General features: G+C 39.2%; 1 protein-coding gene across 3 annotated transcripts in view; it reads right to left on the reverse strand.

Annotated features, from left to right (window-relative positions):
• Positions 1-6,689: 6,689 nt before the first annotated feature.
• Positions 6,690-25,972, reverse strand: part of LOC110446131 (armadillo repeat-containing protein 2-like) — a 34,321-nt gene continuing 15,038 nt past the window's right edge. For 2 of the 3 annotated variants that reach the window (XM_021491120.1, XM_021491118.1), the window contains 15 exons: positions 25,211-25,312; positions 24,132-24,307; positions 21,899-22,001; positions 21,273-21,445; positions 20,925-20,975; positions 19,844-19,989; positions 19,576-19,675; positions 19,328-19,468; positions 18,624-18,798; positions 17,484-17,606; positions 16,840-16,953; positions 14,386-14,518; positions 13,247-13,407; positions 9,985-12,789; positions 6,690-9,607 (listed from right to left, as the gene is read on the reverse strand). In XM_021491120.1, the coding sequence (XP_021346795.1) occupies positions 12,617-12,789; positions 13,247-13,407; positions 14,386-14,518; positions 16,840-16,953; positions 17,484-17,606; positions 18,624-18,798; positions 19,328-19,468; positions 19,576-19,675; positions 19,844-19,989; positions 20,925-20,975; positions 21,273-21,445; positions 21,899-22,001; positions 24,132-24,307; positions 25,211-25,312 (1,871 nt within the window). In that variant the 3' untranslated portion in view covers positions 6,690-9,607; positions 9,985-12,616. The remainder of the gene's footprint in view (positions 9,608-9,984; positions 12,790-13,246; positions 13,408-14,385; positions 14,519-16,839; positions 16,954-17,483; positions 17,607-18,623; positions 18,799-19,327; positions 19,469-19,575; positions 19,676-19,843; positions 19,990-20,924; positions 20,976-21,272; positions 21,446-21,898; positions 22,002-24,131; positions 24,308-25,210; positions 25,313-25,972) is intronic. The other variant, XM_021491119.1, reaches the window with a different exon arrangement.

The raw sequence follows: 25,972 nt of genomic DNA on the forward strand, positions 1-25,972 counted from the left end.
GATCCTGACTAAATTGGTGGAGTAAGGAAATCGGGGACAACTCCTAATCTCCATAGATCCTGACTAAATTGGTGGAGTAAGGAAATCGGGGACAACTCCTAATCTCCATAGATCCTGACTAAATTGGTGGAGTAAGGAAATCGGGGACAACTCCTAATCTCCATAGATCCTGACTAAATTGGTGGAGTAAGGAAATCGGGGACAACTCCTAATCTCCATAGATCCTGACTAAATTGGTGGAGTAAGGAAATCGGGGACAACTCCTAATCTCCATAGATCCTGACTAAATTGGTGGAGTAAGGAAATCGGGGACAACTCCTAATCTCCATAGATCCTGACTAAATTGGTGGAGTAAGGAAATCGGGGACAACTCCTAATCTCCATAGATCCTGACTAAATTGGTGGAGTAAGGAAATCGGGGACAACTCCTAATCTCCATAGATCCTGACTAAATTGGTGGAGTAAGGAAATCGGGGACAACTCCTAATCTCCATAGATCCTGACTAAATTGGTGGAGTAAGGAAATCGGGGACAACTCCTAATCTCCATAGATCCTGACTAAATTGGTGGAGTAAGGAAATCGGGGACAACTCCTAATCTCCATAGATCCTGACTAAATTGGTGGAGTAAGGAAATCGGGGACAACTCCTAATCTCCATAGATCCTGACTAAATTGGTGGAGTAAGGAAATCGGGGACAACTCCTAATCTCCATAGATCCTGACTAAATTGGTGGAGTAAGGAAATCGGGGACAACTCCTAATCTCCATAGATCCTGACTAAATTGGTGGAGTAAGGAAATCGGGGACAACTCCTAATCTCCATAGATCCTGACTAAATTGGTGGAGTAAGGAAATCGGGGACAACTCCTAATCTCCATAGATCCTGACTAAATTGGTGGAGTAAGGAAATCGGGGACAACTCCTAATCTCCATAGATCCTGACTAAATTGGTGGAGTAAGGAAATCGGGGACAACTCCTAATCTCCATAGATCCTGACTAAATTGGTGGAGTAAGGAAATCGGGGACAACTCCTAATCTCCATAGATCCTGACTAAATTGGTGGAGTAAGGAAATCGGGGACAACTCCTAATCTCCATAGATCCTGACTAAATTGGTGGAGTAAGGAAATCGGGGACAACTCCTAATCTCCATAGATCCTGACTAAATTGGTGGAGTAAGGAAATCGGGGACAACTCCTAATCTCCATAGATCCTGACTAAATTGGTGGAGTAAGGAAATCGGGGACAACTCCTAATCTCCATAGATCCTGACTAAATTGGTGGAGTAAGGAAATCGGGGACAACTCCTAATCTCCATAGATCCTGACTAAATTGGTGGAGTAAGGAAATCGGGGACAACTCCTAATCTCCATAGATCCTGACTAAATTGGTGGAGTAAGGAAATCGGGGACAACTCCTAATCTCCATAGATCCTGACTAAATTGGTGGAGTAAGGAAATCGGGGACAACTCCTAATCTCCATAGATCCTGACTAAATTGGTGGAGTAAGGAAATCGGGGACAACTCCTAATCTCCATAGATCCTGACTAAATTGGTGGAGTAAGGAAATCGGGGACAACTCCTAATCTCCATAGATCCTGACTAAATTGGTGGAGTAAGGAAATCGGGGACAACTCCTAATCTCCATAGATCCTGACTAAATTGGTGGAGTAAGGAAATCGGGGACAACTCCTAATCTCCATAGATCCTGACTAAATTGGTGGAGTAAGGAAATCGGGGACAACTCCTAATCTCCATAGATCCTGACTAAATTGGTGGAGTAAGGAAATCGGGGACAACTCCTAATCTCCATAGATCCTGACTAAATTGGTGGAGTAAGGAAATCGGGGACAACTCCTAATCTCCATAGATCCTGACTAAATTGGTGGAGTAAGGAAATCGGGGACAACTCCTAATCTCCATAGATCCTGACTAAATTGGTGGAGTAAGGAAATCGGGGACAACTCCTAATCTCCATAGATCCTGACTAAATTGGTGGAGTAAGGAAATCGGGGACAACTCCTAATCTCCATAGATCCTGACTAAATTGGTGGAGTAAGGAAATCGGGGACAACTCCTAATCTCCATAGATCCTGACTAAATTGGTGGAGTAAGGAAATCGGGGACAACTCCTAATCTCCATAGATCCTGACTAAATTGGTGGAGTAAGGAAATCGGGGACAACTCCTAATCTCCATAGATCCTGACTAAATTGGTGGAGTAAGGAAATCGGGGACAACTCCTAATCTCCATAGATCCTGACTAAATTGGTGGAGTAAGGAAATCGTGATCAACTCCTAATCTCCATAGATCCTGACTAAATTGGTGGAGTAAGGAAATCGTGATCAACTCTTAATCTAAGTAGATCCTGACTAAATTGGTGAAGTAAGGAAATCGGGGATATTCAGGAATCTGTATGTATCCTGACTGTGATGACGCCGCGTGAAGTCATTTACTGTTCTTGTGGTAGTCGTATACAGTGATCAATTCACAATTGATTTTAAATGGTCCTTTTCAACTGTATTGCTAAAAACAACAGGTCCCATAATGTTAAACTTTAAGTATTTCCAGAAATGGGATGAGTCACATCAAAATTCTATAAGTACATTGGACTTGGGACTCGTATGTACATTTATCCCTGACTTCTATATCTGGGCAGTTTAATCTATATATAAAAGGATCGGTTGCCAATTAAGGATTGTGTTGGTTGAAAAATTACACCAAAATGATAAGATCTTGCTCGTTGGCGTTAAAAAGTTAAAGAAAAAATGGCAAGTTTTTATTTCTCTCTTCAAACTGTTCATTATGATGAAGGGTTTGAGGAAACCTCATCGATCCTCTCTTAGTTTTTTTTTGTATCCGAGAGTTCTTAGAGGAAACGTTCATCATTGCTTTCTGCAGTTTGTCCCAGTTTGAGTTCCTGTAGTTTTGGCCATTATATCTAGAATCTTTCCCAAGGCAAGTTGGCAAGTTTGTCACTAGACTTTATAAGCTCTTAAATGTAAAGGGTACCACCGCCCCTCTGGCCCCAGTGGGACCACACTCTCTGTTTACACAAAATTGAGTCCCCTGGCTAAATGACGCTCTGAACCAGATTTAGTTAAAATCCTGCCAATTGTACTGAAGAAGAAGGATTTTAAAGATTGACCTCAATTTTCCCTATTGTGCCCCTTCTCCTTCCCAAGAGTGGCCACACCCTCAGTTTATACAAAATTGAATTCCCCAATGATGCTCCAGGCCCAATTTAGCCATAATCCACTGAGCCCTGGAGCACGAAAGAATCTCAGACTTGTTTCATGATCCTGGGGGGGGGGGGGGGGGGGGGGGGGGGGGTGCGCTATGGGCAAGTTATCTGATCCCCCCTTCTATTATATTAGTTTACACAGGGGAGAACTAATAGCTAGTTGATTCTTTCTCCCACTCTGTGTTAGCAACTAGGGGGAAACTATAGGCTAGCTGATTCTTTCCCCCTATGTATTAGTATCTAGGGTGAAATAATTGGCTAGCTGATTCTTTTCCTCATCTTTAATAGTAACTGGAGGGGATGCTAGTGGCAAGTTAGCTAATCTCCCCCTCTAATATGGGTAGATGTCTGGTTAATGTAATCTTACATATATTATATATTTACACTGTTTTGCTATGCAATTTTCCTAAATATTTGACAACAAAAATCTTCAAAAAGAGAACAAGTACTTGCTGGGAAAAAGTGATAATATTCTTGAAATATCAAAATCCAAGATAACGCAGCCTCACAGTTGACCATATATATTGTACCTGCAAATAACCTTTCTACCCCCCTCTATTGACAAATACAGAAGGGGGAAAGAATCAGCTAGCCTATCGGTTCCCCACTATAAAATAAACAAGAGGCCCAGAGGGCCTGTATCCCTCACCTGAAATTGTTTAAAATAATTGGTATGAAGTAAAAATACAGCACTCCATGGTAGGTGCTGTAAGTACATATGAAATTTCAGAAAGATCCATCCAGTACTTAAGATATAGCGAGAACAAACTTCAAACAGAGCCCCACCCTATGCCCCATACCACCGTTTATACAAAATTGAGTCCCCTTGGCCCAAGGATGATCTGGACTAAATAAGGATAAAATTCTGTCATTCGTACAGAAGAAGGTATTTGAAGTATTTGCTATGTTTCCCCTATTGGGCCCTGCCCTTTTGCCCCCAGGGGAGCCAAACTCACTGTTTATACATGTACTAAATTGAGTCCCTTTTGCCCAAGATCCTCCAGACCAATTTGAGAAGAAATCGGGGCGATTATCCCTTAATCCCTACGGTAGAAGGAGGATTATAAAGGTTTTACCTCTATTTCTCCTATTGGCCCCCCCCCCCCCCTCTGCCCCCTTGGAGACCATACCAACTGCTAATACAAAATTGAGTCCCCTTGGCCCAAGGATGCTAAGAGGCCCAATGGGCCTGCATTGCTCACCTGGTATTAATCTCACTTGTAATCTTAAAAGTGGACTAAAATACAGCTACAGGCAGAATATCAGTGTTCGATTCATAAGAACCTATTAAAAGATTTAAACATATGGCGTGACCTTGAATGTCGAACAAGGACATCAGGTTGAAAGTGGATCAAGGTCATTCATTTAATTTAAATTGGTAGTCCTTCATCCCAGCATGCTACAGGCCTAATTTCAGTACCCTAGGCCTTTTGGTTATTCAGAAGTTGTTTGAAGATTTTAAAACATTTGACCCCTGTGACATTGAAAGCTGGTCAAGGTCATTCATTTGAACAAACTTGGTAGCCCTTCATCCCAGCATGCTACAGGCCTAATATCAGTACCCTGGGCCTTTTGGTTATTAAGAAGAAGTTGTTTAAAGTAAAAAGTTGACGCCGGACAGACGGACGACGCACCATGGCATAAGCTCACTTGCCCTTCGGGCAGATGAGCTAAAAATCAATTCCATGGGGGAAAGAATCTGCCTGCAAATAACCCTCCTGCTACCTCCCCAATCCACCCACAAATCAATGCCAAGGGAGTAGAGAACCAACCAGCCATTAGTTTCCCCTCCTTAAAACAAGAGGCCCAATGGGCCTGCATCGCTCACCTGTTATTAATCTAACACTTGTAATCCTAAGATTTCATAAGAACCTATTAAAAGATTTAAACATATTACGCCTCTGACCTTGATTGTTGAACAAGGAAATTAGGTTGAAAGTGGATCAAGGTCATTCATTTGAACAAACTTGGTAGCCCTTCATCCCAGCATGCTACAGGCCCAATATCAGCACCCTGGGCCTTTTGGTTATTGAGAAGAAGTTGTTGGAAGATTTTAACATATTTGACCCCTGTGACCTTGAAAGTGGGTCAAGGTCATTTATTTGAACAAACTTGGTAGCCCTTTATCACACTATGCTACAGGCCCAATATCAGTACCCTGGGCCTTTTGGTTATTGAGAAGAAATTGTTTGAAGATTTTAAAGACATCTGACCCCAGTAACCTTGAAAGTGGGTCAAGGTCATTCGTTTGAACAAACTTGCTAGACCTTCATCCCAGCATGCTACAGGCCCAATATCAGCACCCTGGGCCTTTTGGTTATTGAGAAGAAGTTGTTGGAAGATTTTAACATAATTGACCCCTGTGACCTTGAAAGTGGGTCAAGGTCATTTATTTGAACAAACTTGGTAGCCCTTGATCCCAGCATGCTACTGGCCAAATATCATCATCCTAGGCCTTTTGGTTCCTGAAAAGAAGTTGTTTAAAGTAAAAAGTTGACGCCGGACAGATGAGCTAAAAACAATATCAGGAGGAAAATATGCATGCTAATAGTTTGCCCCTCCCTAAAAATCAATATAAAAATAAAAATAAAGCGAGGGAAAATATCAGCTTGTTATTTCCACTGGGAGGGAAAAATCAGCTAGTTGGTGTTTTCCTCGGGGGGGAAAATCAGCTATCTAATTTCTTCCCCCGGAGAAAAAAACTATCTTGTGGGGGAATGAATCAGCCCGGGGAAACTTTCAGCAGAGGGGAAAGAAGTGGCTGTTACACCGGTACAAAATGTAATGTTTGATTTACATCCTACGTGCTGACATGTGCCCGAAACATGACAGCATGTAGGATGTAAATCAAACATTACATTTTGTACCGGATTCAGTGGTGTTGTTGCTCATCATTTCTATTTTCATTTGCTCTGCTTTCCCCGATGAGCACTGTTGAATACCATTAAGGTATCCACCCCAGGATCCCTACCGCCACTATGTAACTGACTTCCTTGCAGGGACGTTGGTTCTCCACCCCCCAGTTATTCAGTAGTGTGTATACTTTCCATTGATAGGTGAAATTTCTCAGGTTGAGTGATATATGAAATATACAATTTTGTCACATTTTACAGTTTAAACAATACAAATCACTCTTTCACCCAGCTGTCATAGCTTAACAAAGGGACCAGTCAGCTTTGAAATGTTGCTACACGTTTAATATGTACATTGTTTTTGTATAAAGTGGAACTTTGATATTACATATTTCCAAACTGACGACTCTTATTGAAGATATCCATTCATACGTTTTACTACAAATCTATACAAATAGAAACCTCTTAACTTATTTCATTCACCTCAAAGTAAGTAAAATCTTCATATAGTTAACAGATCACTCCATAGTAAATCATGCAGGAACTGTTTTCCTCTATCTGTTTCGTTTATAAGAAATAAGATCAAAGCATATTTATCCATCATTGTTGTATTTATTCATTAGACAACTTTTAAACATAAGAAAACAGCAAATCCTAACAAAATGTCTTTAAATATAGCAGACATAGCGGTATACATTAACAAGAAACACTCTTCACAACACAGGGTAAATGTGTAAACAGTAGTCTGTTGTGGGGGGACGTAGGCCACAGCTCTTATCTAACTGTCACAGCAAACGTGGTGTGTCTACATGCGTGTACCCTCAACTATACCTCAAAAAATAGGTAAATTTCATTTTCTTGAAGTTATAACATGCTTGCACGTCTTCTTATATTTCAGTACAAGCTAAAATTCAGGATCAAATCTTTTAAAATAACCATTTCAGAACCTTATATAAACGTTTTCCTGGAGACTTTGAAAAAAAAACACTGTCAAAAAGGCTAGTCTTGTGACAAATTCATGTGGAGGCAAGTTCTACCAATGGAAAGATCAATACAATTAAAAATCTCCAATCTATATTGCAAACATCAAAATAGCTTTACCTTTCTGTGAACAAAAGTTAAAAAAATTATTGGACATCACTAGTACTTTGCATAATCCTTTCCCTGTATAATGCACTGCTGACCCTGCCAAAGATTAAGCCTATTCTCCTCCTCAGATATAGGTGAGACTCACAGACACAGATAAGGAGATCAATAAATAGGACGGCTGTAGCTGATCACTGCTGACCCTGCCAAAGATTAAGTCTATTCTCCTCCTCAGATATAGGTGAGACTCACAGACACGGATAAGGAGATCAATAAATAGGACGGCTGTAGCTGATCATGTGAGTCATCAGATTAGTACCATACATATAAATAATACTGGACGGAAACATCAAAGAGTTCAGAATAAACATGATCACATGTAGTTAAGTTTCAATCAGACATGACTTACAGCTAGTATATCTTAACCTGTAGACCAGGGTACGCTTAGAAAACAGATGTCCCATCACAGACTACAGCCAGTAATAAAGATACTAGTACAAAAGTGATACTAGTGCTATGTAGGCATAGTGTTGTCATGCAGTAATTGATTGTCTTGTTAAATGCCCTCATAAGTGGATGTTTGAAGAGGACAATGGTCACTTGTAACACTTGGACAAAAGTAAGAAGTAGAGATTTAGTGATGTTACATTGTTAATGGACACTAATGATAAGCTCAGTTTTTGAGAGGGGATCAGTCACTTACTGTCAATAGACAGTAGTGATATAAGCTCAGTTTTTGAGAGGGGAGCAGTCACTTACTGTCAATAGACAGGGATATAAGCTCAGTTTTTTAGAGGGGAGCAGTCACTTACTGTCAATAGACAATGATATAAGCTCAGTTTTTGAGAGGGGAGCAGTCAATTACTGTCAATAGACAGTAGTGATATAAGCTCAGTTTTTTAGAGGGGAGCAGTCACTTACTGTCAATAGACAGTCGTGATATAAGCTAACTTTTTGAGAGGGGAGCAGTCCCTTACTGTCAATAGACAGTGATATAAGCTCAGTTTTTTAGAGGGGAGCAGTCACTTACTGTCAATAGACAGTGATATACGCTCAGTTTTTGAGAGGGGAGCAGTCACTTACTGTCAATAGACAGGGATATAAGCTCAGTTTTTTAGAGGGGAGCAGTCACTTACTGTCAATAGACAATGATATAAGCTCAGGTTTTGAGAGGGGAGCAGTCACTTACTGTCAATAGACAATGATATAAGCTCAGGTTTTGAGAGGGGAGCAGTCACTTACTGTCAATAGACAGTCGTGATATAAGCTAACTTTTTGAGAGGGGAGCAGTCCCTTACTGTCAATAGACAGTGATATAAGCTCAGTTTTTGAGAGGGGAGCAGTCAATTACTGTCAATAGACAGTAGTGATATAAGCTCAGATTTTGAGAGGGGAGCAGTCACTTACTGTCAATAGACAATGATATAAGCTCAGTTTTTGAGAGGGGAGCAGTTACTTACTGTCAATAGCCAGTGATATAAGCTCAGTTTTTGAGAGGGGATCAGTCACTTACTGTCAATAGACAGTAGTGATATAATCTAACTTTTTGAGAGGGGAGCAGTCACTTACTGTCAATAGACAATGATATAAGCTCAGTTTTTGAGAGGGGAGCAGTTACTTACTGTCAATAGCCAGTGATATAAGCTCAGTTTTTGAGAGGGGAGCAGTTACTTACTGTCAATAGCCAGTGATATAAGCTCAGTTTTTGAGAGGGGAGCAGTCCCTTACTGTCAATAGACAGTGATATAAGCTCAGTTTTTTAGAGGGGAGCAGTCACTTACTGTCAATAGACAATGATATAAGCTCAGGTTTTGAGAGGGGAGCAGTCACTTACTGTCAATAGACAGTAGTGATATATGTTGACATTTGGAGTGAAAACACTCATTGTCACAGGCACAAGTAATAAGTGGAGGCTTGGAGGAAGTTACCTACTATCAACAGACGCTAGTGACACCTATAGGCATACAGCAAAACAAAACCGAGTCGATGTGAACTTGTGATAATAAGGCAGATGCTGAATATGGATCTTCATGTATATATGGATCTCACTAAATCAGCACAGCCAACAAATAAATAGTACCATATGTACAATAAATATATAAGTAGGAATGGAAGTTTTACATCAGGTATTAAATAATAATACTATATACCTATTACACTCATCAACATTTATATATGGTAATTTAAATTAAATATCATTAATTCATATTCATATATACATAAATATCAGCATGCACCCCTAACACTCCACATTCTATCATATTTTCACCTTGCTCCACCTACACTCACCAGTGAACATTTACACCACCTACACTCTCCAGTGAACATTTACACCACCTACACTCTCCAGTGAACATTTACACCACCTACACTCTCCAGTGAACATTTACACCACCTACACTCTCCAGTGAACATGTACACCACCTACATACACCAGTAAACATTGACACCACCTACACTCACCAGTGAACATTTACACCATCTCCACTCTCCAGTAAACATTTACACCACCTACACTCTCCAGTGAACATGTACACCACCTTCACTCACCAGTGAACATTTACACCACCTACACTCTTCAGTGAACATGTCCACCACCTACACTCACCAGTGAACATTTACACCACCTACTCTCTCCAGTAAACATTTACACCACCTACACTCTCCAGTGAACATTTGCACCACCTACACTCTCCAGTGAACATTTACACCACGTACACTCTCCAGTAAACATGTACATCACCTACACTCTCTAGTGAACATTTACACCACCTACACTCTCCAGTGAACATTTGCACCACCTACACTCTCCAGTGAACATTTACACCACATACACTCTCCAGTAAACATGTACACCACCTACACTCTCCAGTGAACATGTACACCACCTACACTCTCCAGTGAACATTTACACCACATACACTCTCCAGTAAACATGTACATCACCTACACTCTCCAGTGAACATTTACACCACCTACACTCTCCAGTGAACATTTACACCACCCACACTCTCCAGTGAACATTTACACTACCTACACTCACCAGTGAACATTTACACCACCTACACTCTCCAGTGAACATTTACACCACCCACACTCTCCAGTGAACATGTACACCACCTACACTCACCAGTGAACATTGACACCACCTACACTCTCCAGTGAACATTTACACCACCCACACTCTCCAGTGAACATTAACACCACCTACACTCTCCAGTGAACATGTACACCACCTACACTCTCCAGTGAACATGTACACCACCTACACTCACCAGTGAACATTTACACCACCTACTCTCTCCAGTAAACATTTACACCACATACACTCTCCAGTAAACATGTACACCACCTACATACACCAGTAAACATTGACACCACCTACACTCACCAGTGAACATTTACACCATCTCCACTCTCCAGTAAACATGTACACCACCTACATAACCAGTAAACATTGACACCACCTACATACTGAGTCTCTCTAGTGAACATTTACACCAACTACACTCTCCAGTCATCATTTACACCACCTACACTCTCCAGTCATCATTTACACCACCTACACTCTCCATTGATTATTTACACCATCTATACTCTCCATTGATTATTTACACCATCTATACTCTCCATTGAACATTTACACCATCTATACTCTCCATTGAACATTTACACCAGCTATACTCTCCATTGAACATTTACACCACTTAAACTCCTTCAGCTTATTTGAAGTTTTCAATAGCCACATCATTGTTCTATGTAACAAGCATCACTTTACTCAGTTTTAGTAATCGTTACAGATGTATTAATATACACAAAACATTTCATTGCAAAATCTTTTTCATGTGACTTGATTCTAAAACAGTGTCTGTTTTAGACCGCAATCTCTAAGGCAGAGAGACTTACTTATCAAAGACTAACAAACTGCAATGTATTTCAATGATGTCTTAAAAGCTATGCTACATTCTTGGTTAAATTGTAAGGCAGAAGTTATATTTCATATTTAAAATATTTTGCAGGAATTTCTATTTTGCTAATTCAAGATCCACAATGGATTCCCCCTACCCCCTTCCACTTCCACCAACACAAGAAATGACTATTTCAGCTTACTAATAAAAATCTGGCAGTCTAAATCAAAAACTGAAATTATTACTTTTTTGCTGGATTCTATATTGTCTAGAAAAGCTGAGTAAATTGTGACAATCCATTTGCTGATGAATGTTGATGAAGACTCTAGAACACTTAATTTAAAGGAATCAGTAATACTAAATAATAATTCATTCTCAGATTTAACAATGCCAATGTATCTTAATACCTGTACTATTTAAACGATATGTATAAATCAAGCAGAATTACAAACATTTCTTTGTTAAGCTACATGGGAGGGGTTCAGCTTAATCTGAAGTCAACAACTTGTCACTCAACATTCTGATGAACTACCATGGAGTGGCAGATTAGCGTGATGTTACAATAATACTATTTGTCATTGGATTCTTAAGTGTAAATGACCTAATTTAAAAAATAAAACATAAAAACGTGCAGTGTCTTTGAGACATATCACTACTTTGGACGGAGTCATATAAAACTACACCACAAAACAGTTGTAGCAACCTGAGATTTCTAGACAAAATCAAATGTATTTACAAGCTCCATATTGAATTCTTATCATTATGACGTCTTCTGAGCAGGACAACCCTGCAGTGATTTTCATTATATGTAGAAATCTTTAAAAAGATTTGACCAGTTGGCTGAAATTTTCCATATTACTGACAAGAGAATTTTAAAACCTTATCAGAATGAAACACCGGCCAACTGATCATCACAGATAAACATGTTGGAATGATATTAAGATCTATTGTCTCTGTCAATAGCTCCATGATTCTGTCCATGGCTGAATTAACAGCAATGCAGTTCATCACTGATCTGTCCATCAATGTTTAAAACATTGATGCTGTCCATGATTGAATACAACAGCAAGTTTTTCCGCCAATGAACATTTCATACAGGCTTTTACTAGCATCATTCCAGCAGCTCTGCTTCTCTCTGAAGCTTATAATTACTGAGCATACCTGATGTTTTCAGGAACACTGTCCAGCACAGATCATTCTAGCATTCCTGTTGTATTTAGGAACACTGTCTAGCAGAGAACATCCTAGCATTCCTGTTGTATTTAAGAACACTGTCCAGCATTCCTGTTGTATTTAAGAACACTGTCCAGCATTCCTGTTCATTAATGAGACCTGTCGGATAACAGAACATTCCAGCATGTCTGTCATCATTAAGATGATACCTGGCAGATATCACACTCACACAGCACTAAGATTGGCTATCAACACAAAGCTAGAACACAAAGCTGGTCACTCTGGGGCTTCCTATCCTGCTGAAACATGCCCAGCCTGTTCACTTAAAGAGTTCTGATGCCTGCCTCGAGGTTCATGGAGCCCCAGGATTCTCAAGGGGCTCAAAGTCTGACTGATGTGTCTCCAGGCGGTGCAACAGCTGCTCAGCAACAGGATAGAATTCACGCCACGTCTCGTAGTAATACTTCTTCATTTCTTCATCTGTCTCCTCATCTTTAAAGGAGGAGTCCAGTGCTGAGTCTTGGTCTGTAGAGTAGAAAGGCAGGCTTTTATACAGTAGCGGACAGCATATAAGGTACCAAACTCTATTAAATTAAGCCTATTTTCTTTTTAACGATGATCCATATCAGTAACAACTCCAAAACAGTTTCTGTCTAGCCAGATTTCTACTGATTTGTAAACATTTACACTGAAAACTACAGCTGAATCACATCACTGACATTTCCCATCTAGGTGCCCATAAAAGAGTGTGTGCTGTAACAGTGCCATTTACCACCAATTCAATGACACTTTTAGACTGGTGACTTTATCAACATGTAGTAGTTGATGTACAGTTGTTTACATTTTAAATATTCAGTGTGTGCTGAATTACCTGTGTTCACACTGCAGTGATGTCCACTGTGTGCTAATGTTAACGATGTACTAATGTTTACTGTTAATTATAGTGTACTGATGTTGACTGGGTCAAGGGTGTGATATCTACCTGTGTATTCGATTAGTAAGTCGAGTAGATCCTGTGCTTCCTGCTCCCCAAAGCAGGCATTGGTGCTGGTTATTTTTCCACTGTAATTCCATAGTATCTGACACACCAAACTGGCCAGCTCCCAGTCTGACCGTCCAAAGTCTCTTAGCACCTCAATCAGTCTACAACACATTCCAAAATCTTATCATTCTCATCTCATTATGTTTCTACATGTGATGTGCTTCTAGTTACAACATTATCTGTTTTAACAAAATATACCAGTGAGATTCATAATTTCAGGTTGGTAAATACGTATACATGACTTGATGCATATGTAGGTATCAACAATATATGAGATGACAATTAAACCAGCAAATTGATGATCTAGCTATGCTTTGTTTGGTTACTAGGTATACCGGTATATTTTTAAGAGCCTATGAGGCCCCCTATTCAGAACTGGCCCACTGGAGTGACTGGCATATCCTGATGGCTTCCTTTGTCTGCCACTTTGAACAGGTTGCTCTTTCTTTCCACCACTTTGGAATTATTCCAGTCATTAACACGATTTTGCTGATGATATGATTTTGGGTTTTCTTCTCCTTGATGGGACTTTTTTCTTATTCTTCCCCTTACATGTTTGTGTATCTTTTTAAGTGCCCATTCAGAATATTCAAGATTTCCCTGCCCCATTGGTATTTTTCTGCTCTATATTTTTGTGCTGTTATTCTGTGAGCATTTGTTCCACAATGTTCACACTACATCTAGCGTCTGGTGTAAACGGTGGTAAGGGCTCAAGTTCAGGTATTGGTTTGAGTTTGCCATTTTCCTGAGATAATGACATTAAAGAGCAGCTGAGCTAATTTGCTGCTTCGATTGTCATCTTGTACATTTGTAACATATGTACATATGTTTAACTGGTTGTTTGTCAGATGAAGGTAACACAAAACGTATCGCATTAAAATCATTGAAACATCAAACAGGAACATTTCACTGGTTGTACAATATGACTAAGTTTACAATATTAACTCTCCATTTACCCCTACAAATAGTCATTTAAGGCATTTTTCTACTTTACAAAGCTCCGCATATGTTTCACAATAATTATTTTGGAGCTTGGAAACTGGAAAATATCAGCATTTTTAAACAAAAAGTGTGCTTACTTTTTGACTCCTCCCTCTTTTTTGAGGGCAGAGCGTTTTTCTTCATCCACCATGAAGTTAATGAGGACACCACAGGAGATGTACACAACCTCACGGTTGCCGGAGTCTAGCATGGTGACCATCATCTGATCCACTGTAACAGACACAAGGTTATAACTACGAACGTATCACCCTACAGGCTATTCATACTCTAGGTAACACCGTACAACTTACACTGAAGGTTATAACTACTAACGTACCACCCTACAGGCTATCCATACTCTAGGTCACACCATACAACTTACACTCAAGGTTATAACTACTTACGTATCACCCTACAGGCTATTCCTACTCAAGGTCACACCGTACAACTTACACTGAATGTTATAACTACTAACGTATCACCCTACAGGCTATCCATACTCAAGGTCATGTCACACCATACAACTTACACTGAAGGTTATAACTACTAACGTATCACCCTACAGGCTATCCATACTCAAGGTCACACCATACAACTTACACTGAATGTTATAACTACTAACGTACCACCCTACAGGCTATCCATACTCTAGGTCACACCATACAACTTACACTGAATGTTATAACTACTAACGTACCACCCTACAGGCTATCCATACTCAAGGTCACACCATACAACTTACACTGAATGTTATAACTACTAACGTACCACCCTACAGGCTATTCATACTCTAGGTCACACCATACAACTTACACTGAATGTTATAACTACTAACGTACCACCCTACAGGCTATCCATACTCAAGGTCACACCATACAACTTACACTGAATGTTATAACTACTAACGTACCACCCTACAGGCTATTCATACTCTAGGTCACACCGTACAACTTACACTGAATGTTATAACTACTAACGTATCACCCTACAGGCTATCCATACTCAAGGTCATGTCACACCATACAACTTACACTGAAGGTTATAACTACTAACGTATCACCCTACAGGCTATCCATACTCAAGGTCACACCATACAACTTACACTGAATGTTATAACTACTAACGTACCACCCTACAGGCTATCCATACTCTAGGTCACACCATACAACTTACACTGAATGTTATAACTACTAACGTACCACCCTACAGGCTATCCATACTCAAGGTCACACCATACAACTTACACTGAATGTTATAACTACTAACGTACCACCCTACAGGCTATCCATACTCTAGGTCACACCATACAACTTACACTGAATGTTATAACTACTAACGTACCACCCTACAGGCTATCCATACTCAAGGTCACACCATACAACTTACACTGAATGTTATAACTACTAACGTACCACCCTACAGGCTATTCATACTCTAGGTCACACCATACAACTTACACTGAATGTTATAACTACTAACGTATCACCCTACAGGCTATCCATACTCAAGGTCATGTCACACCATACAACTTACACTGAAGGTTATAACTACTAACATACAACCCTACAGGCTATCCATACTCAAGGTCATGTCGCACCATACAACTTACACTGAATGTTATAACTACTAACGTATCACCCTACAGGCTATCAAACCTCAGGGTCATGTCACACCATACAACTTACACTGAAGGTTATAACTACGAACGTATCACCCTACAGGCTATCCATACTCAAGGTCACACCGTACAACTTACACTGAAGGTTATAACTAACGTATCACCCTACAGGCTATCCATACTCAAGGTCACACCATACAACTTACACTGAAGGTTATAACTACTAACGTATCACCCTACAGGCTATCCATCCTCAGGGTCATGTCACACCATACAACTTACACTGAATGTTATAACTACTAACGTATCACCCTACAGGCTATTCATACTCAAGGTCATGTCGCACCATACAACTTACACTGAATGTTATAACTACGAACGTACCACCCTACAGGCTATCCATACTCAAGGTCATGTCACACCATACAACTTACACTGAATGTTATAACTACTAACGTATCACCCTACAGGCTATTCATACTCAAGGTCACACCGTACAACTTACACTGAAGGTTATAACTACTAACGTACAACCCTACAGGCTATCCATACTCTAGGTCACACCGTACAACTTACACTGAAGGTTAAAACTACTAACGTACCACCCTACAGGCTATCCATACTCAAGGTCATGTCACACCATACAACTTACACTGAAGGTTATAACTACGAACGTATCACCCTACAGGCTATTCATACTCTAGGTCACACCGTACAACTTACACTGAAGGTTATAACTACGAATGTATCACCCTACAGGCTATCCATACTCAAGGTCATGTCACACCATACAACTTACACTGGCAGATACCACAATGAAATATAATCACAATGCAGATTATATTGAAGGTTAAATAATTACTTTTAAATACATGTTTGTAACAAGATGTAACTAAATAAACCAACAGGAATATAATAGAGTAGAGTGACTTACCCTTGTGCTGTACCAGAAAGTCCCGGACTGCCTTCTGTCGTGTCAAATTACCAAACACACGTGATGACTCAATCATGCCCTCCATGTTGTTGGCTAGTACTAACTTTAACAGGGCTGTAATACAACAAACAGCAACTCGTAATTTACTGTAACACTGGCTGTTTACAATGTCATAGGCAGCATTGGTTTGGGATTACTACACCAAGACAATTTATTTTTCTGGAATGTTTTCAAAAAATAAACTGTTGCAAAAGATTTACAGTACATGTAAATATCCAAAAAATTTATCATGCCGAAATATTTTCTCAGGACCAATATCAAATACAAGCAAGTGCTCAATTTGGGTGATCATGTTAGTCAGATCACCTTGATGTCAACACTCACCTCAATAACCCTCATCTGGTGTTGGGTGGTCATGTTAGTCGATTACCTTGATGTCAACACTCACCTCAATAACCCTCATCTCGTGTTGGGTGGTCATGTTAGTCGATTACCTTGATGTCAACACTCACCTTTAATAACCCTCATCTGGTGTTGGGTGGTCATGTTAGTCTGATCACCTTGATGTCAACACTCACCTTCAATAACCCTCATCTGGTGTTGGGTGGTCATGTTAGTCTGATCACCCTGATGTCAACACTCACCTTCAATAACCCTCATCTGGTGTTGGGTGATCATGCTTGTTTTGACACTGTAGTAAGACAGATTGTTGATGGTGGCCACTGTGTTAAGGACAAGCTCCTCACTAGCCGAGATCTCCTTGTACTCTGTAAACAGAATCAACAGTAAGCAACTATACTCTCAATCACTTACTGTTAAATTATGAATTTTAGCAGTAACAGGACTTTTGTGATAATCATATTTTCTCTTTTCCTGTGTATATATGACAAAACTGTTCAGAGCAAGAAAGAGTTTTAAGAAATATCTATTGAACATCCCATCACAAGCTTGTGATGTCACAATGGGAGAACAATCACACAACATCACGAAATCAGGGACATTTTGTGATGCCATCATGCAGACATTCTGATGCATTTTATTGGTTTCTGAGCTAATTCTGGTAATTGGAATGAAAGAAAATACTCTATCATGCCCAGGGGTGTAGTCTAGGAAATTCCATCCTGAAGATTTTCAAATTGGAGGAAAACCCTAAGAAAGCCTTAGGTTTTACACAGCCTTAAACCCCTTGGGTGGAATTTCCCTATCTTACATCCTGGACTTTATAGAGTCTTGTATTCTTTCACTCTTGAAAGTGTTATGATAACCACTGGATATAAAGTCACAGTACATTTAACTTAAAAATTATCCCTAACACACAAAAATAAGAATATATGCAAATATTTCAGTGTGTTTACAATACTTGTATTATCGTCAGCTTACTGAAGATACTACTATAGAATGCATATTACCAATTACTCAACAACATCTATTTATCATACCTTTGTCACACGTGTGATCTCATGTTATATGATTTCATGTTATATGTTATATACACATCGATCTTATGATAGTGAAATGGTGCCGCAGACATCCAGATCATATCATGATATTATGGTGAAAACAGAAAAAGACACAAAATGATGGAATTTCAAACTACAAAAATAACCTGCGAATGCATTTTTTTCACAACATAAAATGAAATTCTTGATCATGTGTTAAAAGGAACTTAACAAATATGTTTCTATTTCATGAGACAGAAACCTATCAATTATTTCCTTTCAGCTCACTAGAGGCTTGCTGAAATGAACAATTCTAAAGACTCATTTAAAAAAAATACCACATACCTAGAATACTGAGCAGAAGATCTATGCACTGTGCATTGGAAGCAATGAGTGGGCCTACAGTTTCATTGATTGACAAGTTGGCGATGACCCTGACCACTTTGATCATGACATCCTCCCTCTTATTAAGTTTATTGCCTCGCTCCCCTTCCTCGGACTTCTCCTCTTTACCCTGTGCCTACAACAGACAATCACATACAGAACAAGTCTAATAAATCAGCTTTGGACTTTTTGTTTTAAGAAACTTAATGCAGGACTCTTGAACTATCAAGATGAATTTGATCATGTGAATCCTCCTACACAGATTGTTCCAACCTTGATGTCAATCTACAGGTAAAAAATTAATATGACAGCAATACCTACCTTGAGGTCAATCTACAGGTAAAAAAATAATATGGCAGCAATACCTACCTTGAGGTCTATCTACAGGTAAAGATTTAATACTGACAGCAATACCTACCTTGAAGTCTATCTACAGGTTTAGATTTAATACTGACAGCAATACCTACCTTGAAGTCTATCTACAGGTAAAGATTTAATACTGACAGCAATACCTACCTTGAGGTCTATCTCTACAGGTAAAGATTCAATACTGACAGCAATACCTACCTTGAAGTCTATCTACAGGTAAAGATTTAATACTGACAGCAATACCTACCTTGAGGTCTATCTACAGGTAAAGATTTAATACTGACAGCAATGCTTACCTTGATGTCCATCTCCAGGTAAAGTTTTAATACTGACAGCAACACATCAAAGGCCTTGTTCTCTTGGTACAGCCGCACTCTCGCTTCGTCGTTTTTGGCAGTTATGTTTCCCAGTACAAAACACACACGTACAACCATATCCTGTAACAAAGTGACACATGGATTAAATTCTCTACATCTGTTTACAGTGCAAAACTTAAAGTGTTGGAACTTCATTTACAATTTTAAACCCACAGTGAAAGACTTACAGACTTCTGGAGATGTTTGTTGAGCAAATTGATGAAAGACTTGTATGAGGATGGCTGGTCTGCCAGGACAGTACAGCAGTCTGTGTGGAGGGTGATTTTACTGTAACACAAAGTACAACAGGGCTAACACAGAAATCAGGATCTACTAGAATCCTCTTCAAAGTCATAGGAAAATTTAAATTGACTGAATGTCTTCACAAAAACTTGTTATTGGGCCTTAATTATAAAGATTAAGTATCATCATGATGTGTCAGTCAGGTAGTCTTACCTAAATATACGTGATATGTTGAGCATGAGGTCCCCATCAAGAGCGTACATGTCCACAACAGTACACAGGCCTTCCACAATATGACAACTTAAAAATTTGTCACGACTTGAGTTGGCATCAGCTAAGTTTCTTAAGGTAGCTGTCAACTGTAACAAAGTAAAGGAGAGGTCTAATGCTGGTCAATTAGTATCTGTAGTTTAAACCCAGTAGTATATGTAGTTTACAGAGAGCAGTATCTGTAGTTTACACAGAGTAGTATCTGTAGTTTACACAGAGCAGTATCTGTAGTTTTCACATAGCAGTATCTGTAGTTTACACAAAGTAGTATCTGTAGTTTACACAGAGTAGTATCTGTAGTTTACACAGAGTAGTATCTGTAGTTTACAGAGAGTAGTATCTGTAGTTTACACAGAGTAGTATCTGTAGTTTACACAGTAGTATCTGTAGTTTACACAGAGTAGTATCTGTAGTTTACAGAGTAGTATCTGTAGTTTACACAGAGTAGTATCTGTAGTTTACACAGAGCAGTATCTGTAGTTTACACAGAGTAGTATCTGTAGTTTACACAGAGCAGTATCTGTAGTTTACACATAGTAGTATCTGTAGTTTACAGAGTAGTATCTGTAGTTTACACAGAGTAGTATCTGTAGTTTACAGAGTAGTATCTGTAGTTTACACAGAGTAGTATCTGTAGTTTACACAGAGCAGTATCTGTAGTTTACACATAGTAGTATCTGTAGTTTACAGAGTAGTATCTGTAGTTTACACAGAGTAGTATCTGTAGTTTACAGAGTAGTATCTGTAGTTTACACAGAGTAGTATCTGTAGTTTACACAGAGCAGTATCTGTAGTTTACACAGAGTAGTATTTGTAGTTTACACAGAGTAGTATCTGTAGTTTACACAGAGCAGTATCTGTAGTTTATACCCAGTAGTATCTGTAGTTTACACAGAGTAGTATCTGTAGTTTACAGAGTAGTATCTGTAGTTTTCACATAGCAGTATCTGTAGTTTACACAAAGTAGTATATTTTTATTACATGCGCTTTATTGGCTTCATATACAAATTATTCTGTCACTTACCTGTACAAGTATATGTCCAAGTTGTTCATTAACTTTTCCATTTTCTCTATTCTGTGAAAATAGAATTAAAGATCATTATTTGTGATTTCATGACAAATACTAACTCAACACTTTGTCAATCAATCATATTATATTTGTTCTACAGGTTTTTAAGTGCAAAAGAAAACGGGTGATACCTCTTTTGTCAAAATACAATTGTAGTATGATTTTTTTTTTAAGATGCAGGACAATACAATTCATACCTAGTCTTACTTATACTAATTCCCTTTACTTTTCACTTAGAAGCTCCAGGAAGCAAAAAATTGAAAAACAACATAGAACAAATCAGGATTTGTGTTTTGTATTCACCGTTTTGTTGATTCCATCCAGCAGCTGGCCTAGGCCTTCTATACAGTTCTCTTTGACAAGCTGTTTGACAATGGTAGTATTCCCCGTCAGAAACTTGATGGCACCCACACAATATATGAGGGCTTCACATGACGAAGTGTGGTCAGTACAACTTAACGTCTTTGACAACAGCTCTACAAATTAAATTAGTATCACTTGCAGTTACAGATATACTCTTGTTATTATGTGCGACTGATTTCAAATATACCAGTGGTAGCAGGCTCAGTGGAGCAGACTCAGTGGAGCAGGCTCAGTGGAGCAGACTCAGTGGAGCAGGCTCAGTGGAGCTGACTCTTATTTGGAAAAGAAAGTATACTGTGACTTAAACATCCCCATTACAATGTAACTGAGGTAATCACTGGAACCTTGTTCCTGTTTTGACTCTAGCTTTTATCATGATTTCAGCAAAGAAAAACATCCTTGTGGAAATTTATAGGAATACAATTCAGATGAAATAAACAACAAAAGTTACTGACAGTGTTCTGTAAGAGATATCTATAGATACTTTTTTTGTGTGTGCTCAAATTCATACAGTTATTATTCACCAAATTACAGGAAGTAAAGGTGTGGGTGCGACTTAAACTTACCTAATATGTTTCCTCGTAGAAACTCAGGGTCATTCTTTTCATTACGACTCACTTTAAAAACTAGTTTACACACATTTAAAAGATTGTTGCCGCTCACACGGAACTGAAAAGGTAGAATCAAAAGGTCTACTTTACCATAGATATTTATGTTACATGTAGATGAAGCTCAGCCTTAGATAAACATTTTTATGGATGAAACTAACAGGATAAATGCTTTTAGAAAGGCAAAAGTTGCTTTATACAGTATACAATATACATTGTTTCAAAATCTGTGTAAGATTAACAAATAAACGAATAACAGCAAAACAAAAAATTGTAAGGTCAAATGGTGTAACCATTCAAGGTAATGACAAAGCATCTTACAATGAAATATAACACAAAGAGAGAAGTGTCTGATATCTAGCGACACTGTAGTGGATAAATTACCTAGTATAAGTCTAATGTCTAGTGACGTAGTTACGTACAGGTAAGATATCTACCGACAGAGCAGTGTGGTCATTACATACAGTCAGTACAAGTCTGATGTCTAGTGACGTAGTAACGTACAGTTAAGATATCTACAGACAGAGCAGTGGTGTCATTACATACAGTTAGTACAAGTCTAATGTCTACTGACGTAGTTACGTACAGGTAAGATATCTGCAGACAGAGCAGTGTGGTCATTACATACAGCTAGTACAAGTCTGATGTCTAGTGACGTAGTTACGTACAGGTAAGATATCTGCAGACAGAGCAGTGTGGTCATTACATACAGTTACTACAGGTCTGATGTTTAGTGACGTAGTTACGTACAGGGAAGATATCTACAGACAGAGCATGGTGGCCATTACATACAGTTAGTACAAGTCTGATGTTTAGTGACGTAGTTACGTACAGGTAAGATATCTGCAGACAGAGCAGTGTGGTCATTACATACAGCTAGTACAAGTCTGATGTCTAGTGACGTAGTAACGTACAGTTAAGATATCTACAGACAGAGCAGTGGTGTCATTACATACAGTTAGTACAAGTCTGATGTCTAGTGACGTAGTTACGTACAGGAAAGATATCTACAGACAGAGCAGTGTGGTCTTTACATACAGTTAGTACAAGTCTGATGTCTAGTGACGCAGTCACGTACAGGTAAGATATATACAGACAGAGCAGCGTGGTAATTACATACAGTTAGTACAAGTCTGATGTCTAGTGACGCAGTCACGTACAGGTAAGATATATACAGACAGAGCAGCGTGGTAATTACATACAGTTAGTACAAGTCTGATGTTTAGTGACGTAGTTACGTACAGGGAAGATATCTATAGACAGAGCAGTGTGGTCATTACATGCAGTTAGTACAAGTCTAATGTCTAGTGACGTAGTTACGTACAGGTAATATATCTACAGACAGAGCAGTGTGGTCATTTCATACAGTTAGTACAAGTCTGATGTCTAGTGACGTACTTACGTACAGGTAAGATATCTACAGACAGAGCATTGTGGTCATTACATACAGTTAGTACAAGTCTAATGTCTAGTGACGTAGTTACGTATAGGTAAGATATCTACAGACAGAGCATGGTGGCCATTACATACAGTTAGTACAAGTCTGATGTCTAGTGACGTACTTACGTACAGGTAAGATATCTACAGACAGAGGAGTGTGGTCATTACATACAGTTAGTACAAGTCTGATGTCTAGTGACGTAGTTACGTACAGGTAAGATATCTATAGACAGAGCAGTGTGGTCATTACATACAGTTAGTACAAGTCTAATGTCTAGTGACGTAGTAACGTACAGGTAAGATATAATTAATAATGATAATCATTTGAGGTTCTGATATACCGCTTTATCACAACCTAGTTCGTAGGTTGTCTCAAAGCGGTTCACAAATTATTATCCATGATTATAGGGCCTTTGCAACCAGCAAATATCTTTATCAACTCCCTGGGGAGCATACAGCCGGGGATGCCATTTCGGCGCTTACAGCTAGCATTCAAAAATTCTAGCACTGCCCAACCACATACTCATTTACAGCTGAGTAGACTGGAACAAGCGAAGTAAAGTATCTTGCTCAAAGATACAACACATTGCCGTGCCGTGGCACAAACCCGCAACCCTTCGGTCACGAGCTCGGCGTCCTACCTCTGGACTACCGTGCCTCCTAAATTACATAGTACAAGTCTGATGTCTAGTGACAAAATAACATACAGGTAAGATATATACAGACATAGAGCAGTAAAATTATTACATACAGAGAGGATGAGTCTTGCCACCCGTAGTAGGACTTTGGGCTCTTCCAGGTCAAGTAATTTGAACACAGACTTGAGTATGGTGGAACGTTGTTTACAACTCTTGCCTAGCAGGTTCTCCTTCTGTAGGAGCTTGTACAGGTTGTCAGCACACTCACACAGCTTGTCACCCTCCCGCTCTACATAAAAACAAACTCAACTGTCACTGTTCACCACACATGTAAAACAACAGTATTCTTTACTGATATCGGTGACGAGTGTTTCTTTTTTAGTTCAACGACAAAAAATAATTGGAGATATATTGCATCAAGCATAGTTAATTGATATGTGTTCTAAAAAAATAACATATTGAGTCTTTATATTGTTAAATACAAAGTTTTACACATATATAAGCATGCAAAATATTTTAAACAGACATTTCTCTAGCTACTCCACAGCATAGAAATACATACATTTAAAATGTTTAAACACACATTCCATTTTTTTTAAATGCAAGATACAATTGATCAAGCTAAGGACTCCTTGTTTAGATACAACTGATCAAGCTAAGTACTCATTATTTCGATACAATTGATCAAGCTAAGGACTCATTATTTAGATCCAACTGATCAAGCTAAGGACTCATTATTTAGATACACCTGATCAAGCTAAGGACTCCTTGTTTAGATACAACTGATCAAGCTAAGTACTCATTATTTAGATACAATTGATCAAGCTAAGGACTCATTATTTAGATACACCTGATCAAGCTAAGGACTCCTTGTTTAGATACAACTGATCAAGCTAAGTACTCATTATTTCGATACAATTGATCAAGCTAAGGACTCATTATTTAGATCCAACTGATCAAGCTAAGGACTCATTATTTAGATACAATTGATCAAGCTAAGGACTCATTATTTAGATCCAACTGATCAAGCTAAGGACTCATTATTTAGATACACCTGATCAAGCTAAGGACTCCTTGTTTAGATACAACTGATCAAGCTAAGGACTCATTGTTTAGATACAACTGATCAAGCTAAGGACTCATTGTTTCTACAGTGCTGGTTGATGCTGCTGTGTGAAAGGTTGACACTTACTTTTACCTAAGAGAGCCAGCTCTTCCAGACGAGGGGCAATATTCTGGGTGTAAAACATGGTCTCCTCCTGAGACTCCTCGGCATCTCGCTTACCAGCACTACCTACAAATTCAAGTAACAGGTGTCAAACTTACATAAGGTCCTTACTTTGCATTGACTTATTGACATAATCTGACCATGGGACTTGCCTGTTTGCTCAGTAGTTTGACATAATGACAGAGGCTGGCCCTGGGACTTGCCCGTCAGGACATTAGTTTGACATACTGATACACTCAAGTTTGACAGTTTGACATAGACTGGTACTGGGACTTACCTGCCCAGCCAGTAGTTTGATAGTTTGACATAGACTGGTCCTGGGACTTACCTACCCGGCCAGTGGTTTGATAGTTTGACATGGACTGGTCCTGGTACGTACTTGCCCAGCCAGTAGTTTGACAAAGACTGGTCCTGGTACGTACCTGCCTGGCCAGTAGTTTGACATAGACTGGGCCTGGTACGTACCTGCCTGGCCTGTAGTTTGACATAGACTGGTCCTGGTACGTACCTGCCTGGCCTGTAGTTTGACATAGACTAGCCCTGGTACGTACCTGCCTGGCCTGTAGTTTGACATAGACTGGTCCTGATACGACGTACCTGCCAAGCCAGTAGTTTGACATAGACTGGTCCTGGTACGTACCTGCCTGGCCAGTAGTTTGGCATAGACTGGTCCTGGTACTTAGTTGCCCAGCCAGTAGTTTGACATAGACTGGTCCTGGTACGTAC

Source organism: Mizuhopecten yessoensis, unplaced genomic scaffold (assembly GCF_002113885.1).
Source record: "Mizuhopecten yessoensis strain PY_sf001 unplaced genomic scaffold, ASM211388v2 scaffold2583, whole genome shotgun sequence".
In the NCBI taxonomy this organism is placed as follows: domain Eukaryota; kingdom Metazoa; phylum Mollusca; class Bivalvia; order Pectinida; family Pectinidae; genus Mizuhopecten; species Mizuhopecten yessoensis.